Raw genomic sequence first — 14,497 nt, 5'->3', positions numbered from 1 at the left:
AATCTATCACTTAAAAGTAGGTTAATATAGGGGCGCCTGGGTGGCTCAGTCGGTTGAGCGACTGACTTCGGCTCAGGTCATGATCTCACGGTTTGTGAGTTCGAGCCCCGCAATGGGCTCTGTGCTGACAGCTCAGAGCCTGGAGCCTGCTTCTGATTCTGTGTCTCCCTCTCTCTCTGTCCCTCCCCTGCTCATGCTCTGTCTCAGAAATTAAAAAAAAAAAAAAAAAAAAAAAAAGTAGGTTAATATAACAACAAAGCATATTTTTATCTTTACGTTTATTTTAGTTTTTTTGTAACTGTCAATTACCTATTAATAGATAGAAAATGAAACTTAAAATTATTCTGGGGTGCTGGGTAGCTCAGTCGGTTGGGTGTCCGACTCGGCTCAGGTCATGACCTCATGGTGAGTTCGAGAACCGTGTCGCGCTCTGTGCTGACAGCTCAGAGCCCGGAGCTTGCTTCGGATTCTGTGTCTCCCTCTCTCTGCCCCTCTCCTGCTCACGCCTCTGTCTCTTCCTCTCTCTCAAAAGTAAATGAATGTGACAAAAAATTAAAAAACCAAAAGCCAAAAGCCAAAATTATTCTGAAAAAACTTAAGGGGACACAAAACTGTTATGCTGCTGGGTAATTAAGCCTAAATTTATGAACAACGCCTATTGTTAGTATTATATCTAATAAGACAAATCAAGTTTTTACATCCACTTGGAATAAGTGGGTAATAGGAGGATATGAGGCCTTTTTTTTTTTTTTTTTTTAAGTTTATTTTGAGAGAGGGAGTGGGGGGGGGGTAAGGGGGGGGCGGAGAGGGAGAGAGAGAAAGAGAATGAATCCCAAGTTGGCTTCATGCTGTCAGAGTGCAGTCCAATGAAGGGCTTGAACTCATGAACTGTGAGTTGGATGCCTAACTGACTGAACCACCCAGGGGCCCAAGAATGAGACTTTTAACTGAAATGTATCCTATTTCTCAAGAAATGTGGGCTGGGTGAAAGTTAAAAGCCACTGTTTTAAGGATTTGGTATAGGATTAACTTGCATGAAATAAGTACATTGTATGTGCTAATAAACCTCTCAGATATTGTGATTCAGCAGGTGTGAACGTTAGGTTGGAGCACATTTAAGTATCATGGGTGATTCTAATGCACACTAAGTTTTGAGAACCACTAATGTTAAGATATTTTATGCCTTTGCCAACATACACAAAGGCAGCTTAAAAGGAGCTATGTTACCAAACCCCTTGCACCAGCAAAGTAAGCAAACGTATTTGTTTATTCTGAGGTCTCAGTAAATTACAACAGTAAGGGAATGAGATTACTTAGAGAAAGCCATAGGGAACTCTACAGGTTATCTTTTGAGAAATGGAACTGACATGGTTATTACTAACAGATAAAATATAACACATCACATCAGTAAGAACTATAAGAGGTGCTCTTACTTAAGATAGCTTTCAGTGTTGGCAAAGATGCGGTCCATCTCTGCGTCTTTCTTTTCATACAACTCCTTTCCAACCCAGGGCAAAGAGGACAGAAATGCATACACATACCAATCCCGCCGCACCTGAAGAATTTTTAAAAAGGCAAACTTAAAATATGTGCTGGTTAATATTCATTCTTATTGTACTCATTTTGAAGGAAATCCTATAGACGCTATTTAATAGGGCTTAGGTAAGACACCTGGCTCAATCAGAGCATTTCTGTGTTAGTTTTATTAGACACAGTCATTTAAATTAACATACAGATGTCATGAGAACCAGTCACTATGGCAGTTGACTTAACTTCTAGATATTAAGAATGTGATAACCTACCGGTATCTTTTAGTTTTTATTACTAAAGGGTTACCAGTGAAAAATTCCTAGCACTATACAGACAAGATTCAGGTTTTCTTACCTGAGGTACATCTTCTTCCTGAGTTACACTTACAAAATTTTCAAACATAGCAACCATGGATGGGGCAGCAATGACGTGACAATTCACAAGATCAGATAAAAAACGGACCTGTTAGGGAAAACAATTTCTATTAAATCTAAATGTGATATAATCACAAAATAAGCAATCTTGTGATGATTGAAACCACATGTCTGAAAAGCTAAACCTCAAGGTCAAATATAGCCTGCTGTCCTTTTTTCGTGTGCACAGCCTGGAACTAAGAATAGTTTTTCATTATTTAAATGCTTGAAAAAAAAATCTAAAAGAATATTTGATGATTCATGCAACTTATGTGAAATTAAATTTCAGTGTCCACAAATAAACTTGAACGGAACACCATACTCTCATATATGATGTCTATGGCTGCTTTTGTGGCAAAAACATTATGGACAGGAATGTGCATTTATAGGTTTCCACTCCATGCTACACTAAGAACCTAGACTGTAATATAGCTACCTCAACTTATAATCTTTTCTGTTCTCTGTGAAAAAATTTTCACTGGACTATAGAAATGAAAATTTCTAAACACATATTTGTTGGGTGTCCTTTGTGTGCCACTGCTAAGCACTCTTAAAGTCCCTGTCGTGTGGGAGCTCACAGTCCAGTGGGACGAGCATAATGTCAATCCGAAGGCACAACTCCTATACTAAAAGGTAAATAAAAAGTGCTCTAGGAACAGTGATGGGGGGGAGGGGAAAGCATCATAGAACGGGTAACATTTAGGCTTGGCCGAATGGATGATTGAAGTATACCTCAAGTGGAGAGCAACAAGAGTATTCTAGGCAGAAGGGTTCAAAAAGATGTATTCAGTGATCTGCAAGTAATTGTAATATAGCTGGAGGGTGTATGGGAGGCAAGGATAGAGAAACAGATTGGGGCAACCAGAAAAGGTCAGGCCATGGAGTCTGGACTTAATCTCACAGCCTGATTGGTGTCTACCTTCTTTGGTAGTGTACACTCAGTTAAAGAACTTGATCACATGCTTCCAACATAACTATATGTAATGTAAATATTACACATGATATATGTAATATATTACTGGCCCACTGTCAATCTATGTATTACATATTAAAGCTTATTAATTCCATTTCCATTTAAGATAAATATTTACTTTTCCTAACCCAATGAACCATCTTGTGCACAGGTGTTTAGGACCTTCCACTGTGGAGAATGGAAGGAACTGAGGTTTGTAATCCATAACCAGCATAAGCAGGGAGAGTTACAGAAAGACCACTCTGGTGACCCTGAAGATCCAGTGAAAAAGGTAGAGAATCTAACTTCAAAAGGATCAGTTAAAAGGCTGTTTTAAGACATGAAGAGGAAGAGGGTGCCTGGCTGGCTCAGTTGGTAAGGCATGAGACTTTGGATCTTAGAGTCATGAGTTCAAGCCCTGCACTAGGCATAGAGCTGACTTAAAAAAAAAAAAAAAAAAAGAAAAAGAAAAAAAATGGTATGAGAAGGAAGGCGTGAACTATGCCAGATGCCCTACAGATAAAGGAAAAGGGACAGATGAGACAAAAATTTAGGAGGCAGAAATGATGGGACTTGGGGACTGCTTACAGGATGAGGGGGCAAAGGGAAGACCAACATTAATGCTCATCCCTAGATGCATTATGTAGTAGACAGCAGACACTGTGCATGGGCTGAAGACAGAATGATGCATTAATTTAGGCACTTCCAGGCAAGATACCTCAGGGCTATCCAGGTAGTATTTGGAACACGAGGCCAGAGCTCAAAAGAAAGGCTGAAGCAGGACATACAGATCACCAACTTGTCAGGAAGAGGGTGGTGTCACCAAAATAAAGATGGTTTACAAAGCTATAAAAGAGAATGAGAATGCTTCAAGAGGTGTGTTTAAAGAAAAGTGAAGAGGTGCCTGGGTGGCTCAGTCGGTTAAGCGTCCAACTTCGGCTCAGGTCATGATCTCACGGTCCGTGAGTTCGAGCCCCGCATCGGGCTCTGTGCTGACAGCTCAGTGCCTGGAGCCTGTTTCAGATTCTGTGTCTCCCTCTCTCTCTGACCCTCCCCTATTCATACTCTGTCTCTGTCTCAAAAATAAATAAACGTTAAAAAAAAAAAAAAGTGAAATGAGGACAGAATCCCGAGAAACACAAAATGTAAAGCATAAAGGAAGATGACCCAGTAGAAGGAGACAGAGGTATAGACAGTAGGTGGTGGCAGGAGGTGGTGCAGAAACCCAGACAAGAAAGGCGCGTAAAGCAGCACGGGCTTACAGGAATGTCAACCGGGATTCAGAGTGAAGTCACCCGACTTGGTAACGAGCTCTATGGTACCTTTAGTGAGAATGGTTTCACAAGAGCAGCTACTGTGGTGAGCAGGAACTGTATTTCAGGAGAAAGGATAAATTCCTTGCTTGTAGCTCACCTCCTCCCTCCATCCCAATACTAAGTCGTAATATACTAAAAAAGTAACTTACCAGATATACAGCTTCATTGTAATTGTTTGCTTTCAATGATTCTTTAAGTTGACGAATCATAGCTTCTACAAACTCTCCACCAAAGTTGTAATTCCTGGCATTCAGCAGTCCAACTAATGTTGTATAAATTGTCAGCTTCTCAGGTAACAGACGTGCACTGATTTGAGAACCCAGTACAACAAGAAAACCCCAAAACGACAGCATTATGTTACGGTGCTCAATTCCACATTATGCAAATTTTTTATCATTTTATTAACTTTGAGGTGTGTTTTTAAAACTACTTCAGAAAAGGCATAAATATTGAGAGGAGTTGCAGACATGATGCCTGCAATTTTTCATTTCAACTCTGGTTTGTTAATCCAAGATTTAAGAAAGTAAAACATTTTAATTATAAACTTACCAAACTAATATAAATGTAACTAATGCTAGACCAGTTTATCTTCCAATGTATTTTTAGTGGACTCTAAAAGCAATCCTACAGAAAATGTTTCCATGGTAAAACATCTGGTGAATGCTGGGTGAAGCAAGTTTCTTTTACGCAGAATCATTAAGGGGGAGATGAAACACTCACTATTCCTAAACTTAGCTAACCAAATGTCACAGGACCAAAATTCTACTTCCGGAAACACTATTCTAGTTGCTTAGAAAATATTCAGAACTAACACCACTTTCAGCTAAGTTCCTGTCAGTTAAATTGCTGAATGTCAACATGGTACTTGGACACAGTAAAATTTCTTTACAACCCAGATTGCTTACTCCAAGTGTGCTGATTTTCATTATAGTTATTTGAAAAGCAAGGAAGAGGATTACAGTCAAAAACCTTTGGAGAAAGCAAATGTTGCTTCCTAATTTAGGTAGCCTTTAAAATTATCTCAAAAAAGAAAAGCAAACAGGAAGGAGCTCATGATCAAATTCTCATACACAGTTTGTGTTTTCCCAAGGTGCCTAGCAGAGTGTAAGGGACAATTTAGATCAAAAAAAAACAAAAAACAAAAAACACTTGCACTGATAGTAACCTTCCTCGCCACCCCCCAAACCATGGTTTCCATCACAGTTTAAACATAAATCTACTCCATTCTAAAAAATGCTCCCAAAACAGAAGGCACTTTGTCTTAGTCATTTCTTAGTCTAAGGACAGGTCTTCCTGAATATAAACTGGATTTCTTTTAAAAATTATAACCCAAATTATTTGTACTTTATGAGGTTAAAATGAAATCCACTGGTAACTTTGATTTGCGTGTACATTTTTAAATTTCAAAAATGAGCTGTAGCATTATTTAATTAGAATATTTGAAATAGTAACTTACAAGTCACCTTCATATTTGAAATTTTAAAATACCTCATGATTTATAACTTCATGTACAGTACAAAGACCCCTTTTATCCAAAAGTCATAACTACTTCTTTGCAGAGCATATAATTCATAGTGATCAAGGTCCATCTGAGAGATGAGAAAGTCTGGATTAATTCCATCACTGGGAGAGACTGTTTCATGATTCTTTATAACACTTTTCCCATTTTAATTTACTCACAGATTAAATAATATTTGTTCTGGCAAACCTAAGTCGAAGAAAGAGTATGTCCATTAATAGCTTCAAAACTTCTTCAGTCTTCTGAAAAGGACTATCACTCAAGTGACCAGTTCCCAAATTTGTTTAGTACTACCACTTTAATATATAAATCAAACTCTATATATTGTATATATTTAAGTGTACATGCTTAAAAGAAAATCTCTGAATGTGAAAACAGTCAACTTAAATGATAATAAGGTTCCAAGAAACAAAATGTTAAGGAAAATGCTCAATTTTGTCCTTTTTATTGCTAAGGTTCACCAAAGGTCATTCCATTTGTATAAGTTTCCCATTAGAAGGAAAGCTAATGAAATACATGGAATATAAACACATTTTCTGAACACTCCCAAAGCATTTAAGAGTAGATAATACATTATCACCTGGACTCACAAATCTTTTGCATACATACACTGTACAAAGAAGCCTTAAGATCTTGCTCTTGTAGTTAGGAAGATCAGCTTCTAAAACACCTGCCAAGCCTTCTAGGTTGCTCTCCAGAGAGCAGGCACTCTGTAGAGGACAGCATATTAAATATCTGTTAAATACTCGGCAATTAGTTAAAATTTTCTGAGTGATCATAATAAAAGTTAGTCTTATCTGTAAAAGGCACTATGACAGGTTTACTATAAATCAATTGGGGTAGTTACTGTTCTTAGAAATCCATAAAAAGAGAATGAATGAAAATTTAAAAGCAAGCAGTCTAAGGTAGCAGAATTAGACATGTGAGGACATTATCGGTTCTCTTTTATCTCTGTAACTGATTCACTTAACATATGACTCTCAGCAAATTACCTCAAGTAACCAGGACTTGTTTGGTTCTTCATTTATAAATTGAAAGGATTTTTCCTTAAGGTCTCTTCCAAGATTCATATTCTATGAAAATTACATTGAACTATCAATTATCTGTACCCCAAGGGTTTTAATATACATTTATTTTGGGATATAGATCGCCTAAAACTAAGATCACCAAGTTTCAGCTGCAGAAATCAGTCGAACAAAGTCAACTACAACCATAAGCCCCTCACAGTCTGTGCCTATGTTGCACATACCTTTTCTCCTACTTTGCATATTAAAGATTCCAAATGATCTTCAGTTTCATTTGCATCAGAGGTCTTTCTCCTTTTGTGAGGCTGTCCCCCTGTTTCAACAATGTAAAAAAATTAACATGACGTGATGAGTCCAGTATCACAAATTTAATTTAACTTTTTTAATGCTCTAATCTCTCTCCTACCAGAAACCTTACATTTTATACACAGGACAAGATCTTAACTGACCCACCACTTTTCAGACTGGGCTAGAATCACCAAAGACCTCCATACCCAGGGACACTATAATAACTGCAAGAGGCATTAGTTACGTTCACTTTTGTGTGAACAGTGCCCCATGGAGCTATGCAATGCAGCAGCCCTGTCCACTTCTGTGATAGGCAGGAGCAGTGCCTACAACATCCTAACCACCAGTAGTTAGAATACTCTCTGGACCACTCAGGTACTGCTACTCCCATTCTTTAAACTGAACTGTTCACTGATTTTCAGTTGCTTGGTCCTAAAGCCTCTTAGTGCCAGTAGTACTCATTATTCTAATAATGAAAACCAGGTTGAATGGTTTGGAAAGACCAGGGGAAAAAAAAGAAAATGTCAAAACATAGGAAAGGGAGCATAAGACATTAGGATTCCTCACTAGTTTTACAAGTGTTTGAGCTTTCAACTCTGTAATTAATAATAGCTTTGGTTCTGTAGAACATGTAGCATTAGGGTATAGTCCCAAATAATGGGAATTACAATCAGCAGACACATACTCAAAGAAAAGTCCTGAGCACTGTATCAAATAACTGGTGGGGGAAAGTATATGTTTTATGATTTCCTACTTTTAACTACTGTTCTATTATGTTCAAAAACTGGTTATCATTCACAGAATCTTTAAAAAAAAAAAAAGATCTATCACATTGAAATCATTACCAATCATCTAGGTGTCCTTTTGGTTGCTGAAGAATTCAGGCTGAACAAACTACAAATCAATCTTAGGCATTGGACTATTTTTCAGACTGTTCCTGTTAAACATCTCTTACCATTTTGCTTAAAACCTTAATACGCATACCTTGTATCCTTTTGTGGAATAACCTACGGCTTAAAAATTTGAAGTGAATAGTGTTAAGTACAGAACATGTTGTTGTTGGTAAACACAACGTTGGCCAGTCTCCCAACGTAATTCAATTTTGACTTCCACCAATTAGATTATCAGGGCAGCATGTGGACAAGGAAGCAATGGTCTGTAACAGTGCTGGGGATCTGCATTAATAATGGAAATCTGGATATAGGGTTACCAGGAGTAAGTTAAATATAACTTCAATCTTCTCCAGACTTGTAGAGCCAAAACTGAGCCATTTTTACAGAACTCATAATCGCTTACTTGCCATTGTAACATCTGGCTTGAAATATATAGTGATTGTCATAAAACACAGTACCTGACTACTCTAAGCTTGGTGTTAAAAGTCTCTCCAATGACTGAAATGATCTTCAGGCGCCACCTGAACTCAAGGTGCACAAAACCAATCTATTACTATCCAGATAAGACCTGATGGAAATATTATAAAAGGCCACAGGGTAAAGTACTATGTGCTTTGACCCCCCGACTTCTTAGTTATCATTATGATCTGGCTTAAATAACAAATGAACATAGTTTTGAGAGGATAATGCCATAAAAAAAAAGTAACACGCATGCAATGTGACAGCTGAGATATCCAGAGATATCTGCTCATGTAAAGTGGACATGTGTGATACAGTGGAATCAGTGACCTCGATTCTCAAGTATGCATAGGATCTATAAAGCTTCCACCACCAACTTTCACAAAAAGGTCTTCTGTTTCCAGGATTTATTCATGAAAGAACTGCATTTTCAATGCAATGTTTATATAAGCTGTCAGCCAGGATGCTAAAATAGCCTTCTTCTAGAGCAGTGGTTTTTAACTGGGTGAGATTTTGTCCCCGCTAGGGGCCACGTGGAAATCTCTGGAGACATTTTTAGTTGTCACAACTGGGGGAGTGCTACTGGCATCCAGTGGGTAGAAGCCAGGGATTCTGCTAAACATATTACATTGCACAGGACAACTCCCAACAACAAAGAATAATCCAGCCTGAAACGTCAATAGTGCTGATGCTGAGCAACTCTGTTCTAGAAAGCAGAATATACTAATGGCGTTCTTCAGAACCAGATTTCTGGTAAGGTTGGGGAAATGCAGATGCTAAAAAACTAGCCAAATAAGAACAGTTTTTTGGGTTTTTATGATTGTTTTTTAAAACTTTTAACTACCATTCCCTTCCTTCTAGCCCATCTACTCTGCCAACCCTTTATCTCACATCCCACCTTCCACATCCTCCCTAAATTAACTATCCAGCTAGCTCGCTCCCAAATTAATTTGGAATCCTACCCCCGTCTTTAAAGCAACATTCCCAGACCCTCTGGTAACCTAGAAAAGGAGAAAATAATGCTGTAGGGAGAGAAGGCAGGATTTCTGAAGAAAAACTAGAAAATACAAATACATAGTCCTCCCTGAACTGCGACTCCTATTTTCTCTCTTCCCATTTTGACTACATCAAAGGACAAGTTTTGTTTAGAGAATGGGAAGAGGCAGAACATATGAAGAAGATATGCCCCACTCTCACCTGAGATACGTGAGGATATGAAGGTGGGGGGTGGTAAAACTATAGACACATCTGAACTCATGGACAGTACCAGGATATTGAACTCAGAGGATAACCTGGGTACACAGAATAAAGCACCCTCATTAAGGATAAAATTTGAGGAATTAGCTGAATGTTCTCATATACCCCCAAGAAAACATATCCATGGTAGCTCCCAAAGCAAGAATAGATTTTATATTAAGTGTAACTATGTAGAAGTTTTACAATATAGATTCAAGTTACATATTGCCACTTCACTCTGACAGTCTTGGCTAGTATAGAGGAAAGACGCAGGTCTTTATTAAAACCCATTTGAGGGGCGCCTGGGTGGCGCAGTCGGTTAAGCGTCCGACTTCAGCCAGGTCACGATCTCGCGCTCCGTGAGTTCGAGCCCCGCGTCAGGCTCTGGGCTGATGGCTCAGAGCCTGGAGCCTGTTTCCGATTCTGTGTCTCCCTCTCTCACTGCCCCTCCCCCGTTCATGCTCTGTCTCTCTCTGTCGCAAAAATAAATAAACGTTGGGAAAAAAAAAAAAAAGATAACTCTCTCCAAGAGAGTTCTAAAAAAAAAAAAAAAAAAAGCAAACCCATTTGAGGGGAGCCTGGGTGGTGGCTCAGTCAGTAAAGCATCCGACTTCAGCTCAGGTTATGATCTCAGGGATCCTGAGTTCGAGCCCTGCATTGGGCTCTGTGCTGACAGCTCAGAGCCTAGAGCCCATTTCAGATTCTGCATCTCCCTTTCTCTCTGCCCCTCCCAGGCTCACGCTCTGTCTCTCTCCTTCAGAAAAAATAAACACACATTAAAAAAAATAATAAAATTAAAAAAAAACCAAAACCCATTTGACAGGATCTTCATACACCAGTAACTTTTTCCCTGTAAGGTGATTCTAACTTTATAAGGATACACTGTACTACATCTTGTATCTTTACTTACTATAAAAACCACAAGCAGGAAAACAAAGACCTACCTATAAAAGAGAAAGTAAAGTAGCAAAACCAACAAGGTAAAAGGGAAAAAAAGTAGAGTACCTTGATCTTGCAGCTTTAAAGCAGAGGTGATCACCAGCCTGTATACAAACTACACTCTTCCTTGGAGTAACAAATCCCTTCACTTTTAATTATATATTTTTTTTCTGTAGTGAAGTTAAAAAAGCAGTCACGGTCTAAAAGACAAGGACCTAATTCTAAGTAGCTGAAAAGGGAGTTAATATGGTTTTTTGGCAAAGATTATGGATAATATAAATATTTTCTTAGAAGAACAAAATAAACAATGTACTGAACAGCTATTGTATGCATATCCTGTAATAACTGCAAAGCTCCAGAGACATTCTTAGAGATTCTAAGAAATGAGTTAGATTTAGCAGTGGACCAGTATCCACACACACTAATTTCCCATTTAGGACTTCCCTTCCCTTCTTTATAAACTGAACTCCAGCTGAACTTCACTGGTATAGTCTCCTAACTTGTTTCCCTGGATCCTGGACACTCCAGCCTCAACAAAGAGATACAATTTTAAAACTGCCCTTTATGAGCTGATCCTCTGCTACCTCTTATCTTAGCTCCTACAACTCCCCCTCAGCCCCTCCTCACTCCTCCAACTCTGCTCCAGCACCACTGGCCTCCTTGCTTTCTGTGAACATGACAGGAATGGTCCAGCCTTAAGTCCTCTGCACTCACGGTTCCCCATACAGCCATCTGGTTTGCTCCCTTACTTCCTGCAAGTCTTCGGATCAGATGCCGTTCTCAGTGAGGCCTTACCTGATCAACCTACATAAGACAGCATCTCCACCTCAACAAGAGTCTCTACCCCCTTTTCCTGCTTTTACTTTTCTCTGTAGCACTTGACACCATTTGACACATTCTATTTTATTTGACTGTGTTCGGTCTGGAAAATGAGGCTTCATCTTTATGTTGTCCACTACTGCATGCCTGTAGTTAGGACAGTGCTTGGCACTGGTAATTTCTGTTGAATAAACGATCGTATCTCGTCAAGCACATGGAAAGTCATGGCAGCCAGTGACTGATAAGAGCTGACAACAATCCAGAAATGCTGATATATCTACTTAATCAGGACTATTATAATTCAGCCTATTTTAAAATAGTCTTCTCAAACATTTAAGCATCTACTATTTCAGATCTTTAAAAAAATCAGTAGAAGCTTAACTAAAAAATCCAGATCACTGTTTAGGGTAAACCCTAGCTGATCATTACCCAAGTTGTGGCAATTCATAAAAGTTTCAGATTCGGTATAGTATCCAAGAAGAACTATGAACTGCCCCTACTACTAAATTATTCACCAGAATAAAGTTTAATTAACTCATGTTACTTCTTTCAATTATTTATTCTAAGGTTCCTGCATCAAGACCCGAACGGACCATGATTTACTGGCCATCTGGTATTAAAAGAAACTAACTCCCAAGAAAAGTATGCTACCATCACAATAACAAAAGCAAAAGTTGTTTTTGTACATATTCACATTCAATTCTCCAGGTTGCCCTCTGGAAACATTTTCTCTCCCTTTAAGGTGCCCTAGAAGCGAGAAGAGTGGAGAAAAGAAAGTATGAGAAAAGCAAAGAAAGAGGGAAGAACTTTAAAAGACTTGAAAGTTCCCTGAATCCCAAGCGATCACTTCAAGCATTAGTTTTTGATTAATCGAATTCCAAGCATAGGGAAGCTGTATTTTCTGTGCCCAGTATGTATGTTATGCAAAAAGCCTCATGTATTAAACAACGACAAAAAAGTCTAGGCACGCAGCGGAGTAATACCTGTGTCCTGATGACAGCCCCGGACTTGCTTTCACTGGTGTCAAGCCACTGCAGGCTGTGTCTCCGTGTTTATTATACTAAAGCTCTGGACCCTTAGGTGTCAGATAAGGCCGGATTAGAATATCCTCTCAAGCTATTCTCTAGCAGAAATCTGATGTTTCGTTGTTAAAACTCAAAACACGAGGCGCGTCTGGATGGCTCAAATAATCGTCCGACTTCGGCTCAGGTCATGATCTCAAGGCTCCTGAGTTTGAGCCCCAAGTCAGGCTCTGTACTGATGGCTCAGAGCCTGGAGCCTGCTTCTGATTCTGTGTCTCATTCTCTCTCTGCCCCTCCCCCACTCGTGCTCGCTCTCTTTCAAAAAAAAAAAAAAAAACACATTAAAAAACTTTTTCAAATGAAAACTAAACACATGTGATTCTGCTCATATTCCTAAAGGCCCCAAGATTCAAGGTGAGGAAAATGTTAGTGAAGAAAATTAATTAAATTAAAATTTTTCTTGCATATTTTTTCTTACATCGTTGACACCTGCCAAAGGTTGTCACCTCTTAAGCATTAACCGATGATAAATAAGTAAATATCATCATGAGATATGTCACATGTATTACCTCATTTAACCCTCACAAACTGAGAAGAGGTATGTAATATACTTCTATATTACAGACTAAGGTTTACAGAGGCGATAAAATCTGGGCAAGATCATGAAGTAATGGTAGGGTCTAGCTTTGAACTTAAATCCTCTGGTTTGGCCTCTTAACCAATACACCACACACTTTTTAAATAGCGCTACACTATAATATAATAGAATTACTTAGTTTCTTTCCTGGTGGATGTGTGTTCTCCGCTGATTTCTGTAAGGTAAGCACCTTTTTCTTGTTTTTAACTAGCAAAATTATCCTTGGTTTTTATGGTGGCAATATCATGATCCCTAGGAGCGCAACGATCCAAATGGAATAGAGAACCCCTGATCTACACCTCGAAGAGCTCTCCAGTGTGTTTTCCAGTACTCCTCTTTCACGAGGGAAATGCGCTGCGCTTGAAGTCAGTTCAAAATCTAACGTAACAACGTGCATCTGTTTATTAGTGACCTCGTGAGTATGGATACGACACAGATTTCTTTTCCTGCAGTTTGAAAGAAGGCAGACAAACGCATGACCGGTACAGCAGAGCTCAGACTGCAATTCGTCAGATCTTCCACTCACCGCTTTGTTCTTTCCCTTCGGAGGGCCCTTTACAGGTGCAGTTTGAGGGTCAAAACGAGCCACTGAGACTAGTGGTCCCTGTCGCTGTGCGTAAGAGACGGCCGCACAGACCCAGGTATACTTCCCTACTGGACGGTTCTAAGGACCAAATCCTGAAGAGTCCTTAGAGACTAGAGAGGTCCACCAGGCCGACGACTAAAGGAGTTGGGGTGGGGGGAAGCGAGGGCTTTCCAGAAGTCGCCCGGCCACACTCCCGCTGTGCCACCCTCCTTCACTCCGTGGCTCCCCGAACGCTCCCGGGGTGGGGTGGGGGAGGGCTTCCCATTCCTTCCCTCGAGCCCCCGGGACCTCGGCTCCCGCCTGGGCGCGGCCTCGGCGGCAGGGCCGATGGCACTCACCGTCATTCTCGTCGCTGTGCCGCCGCCGGGACATGCCGCACGCCGGAGCGCTGCCTAAACGAGAAGCCGGGAGGGAAGAGCGGCAGTAACTGTCCGACCGCCGGCCGGTGCGAGGACAGCAAGGAGGCGCGCGCAGTGTCCGGCGCGCAGGCGCACTCGCTCGAGACGGGTCCCGGAAGCGCAGGCAGGAGAGGCTGCGGAGTGGGCCTGACGGGCTCAGGTGCGAGAGAGCCGGTGTCTGGGAGCTCACTAGGCCGAGGGCGTTCGGTCTACACGCAACCGCCCCCTCGGGCTTCCTCCGCCTCTCGGCGGCTTCCTTCTCCCGCCTTTCGCTTTAAGTCCTTCCGGGGCCACGCGGAAAGCACCGCCTTTTTAGCCAGCCTGAGGCCGCCGGCCGCAAGCCAAGCCTAGCGGCGGCCGGTCCACAAAACACCCTGGAATCCCCGCCTTAACTTCAGACCCTCCCTGGGACCTCGCAGAGTCTTCCCGGCGGCCCTTTCGCTAACAGCCTCGAAGACTTCCGGG

The 14,497-nt window shown here is 40.6% G+C and overlaps 1 protein-coding gene across 4 annotated transcripts in view; it reads right to left on the bottom strand.

Moving 5' to 3' along the window:
* The window catches only part of NCBP1 (nuclear cap binding protein subunit 1), a 38,891-nt gene extending 24,812 nt beyond the window's left edge, over positions 1–14,079 (bottom strand). The window contains exons 1-6 of one of the 4 annotated variants that reach the window (XM_040481763.1): positions 13,973–14,079; positions 6,980–7,068; positions 6,340–6,440; positions 4,361–4,517; positions 1,885–1,992; positions 1,434–1,555 (exon numbers count right to left, since the gene is read on the bottom strand). In XM_040481763.1, the coding sequence (XP_040337697.1) occupies positions 1,434–1,555; positions 1,885–1,992; positions 4,361–4,517; positions 6,340–6,440; positions 6,980–7,068; positions 13,973–14,006 (611 nt within the window). In that variant the 5' untranslated portion in view covers positions 14,007–14,079. Of the gene's footprint in view, positions 1–1,433; positions 1,556–1,884; positions 1,999–4,360; positions 4,518–6,310; positions 6,441–6,979; positions 7,069–13,972 lie in introns of those variants that run through there. The other 3 variants (XM_040481764.1, XM_040481765.1, XM_040481766.1) reach the window with 3 other exon arrangements.
* Between the last annotated feature and the right edge of the window lie 418 nt (positions 14,080–14,497).

Source organism: Herpailurus yagouaroundi, unplaced genomic scaffold (assembly GCF_014898765.1).
Source record: "Herpailurus yagouaroundi ecotype Mexico unplaced genomic scaffold, PumYag 160, whole genome shotgun sequence".
Lineage (NCBI taxonomy): Eukaryota > Metazoa > Chordata > Mammalia > Carnivora > Felidae > Herpailurus > Herpailurus yagouaroundi.
This window is presented reverse-complemented; position numbering and strand designations above follow the sequence as displayed.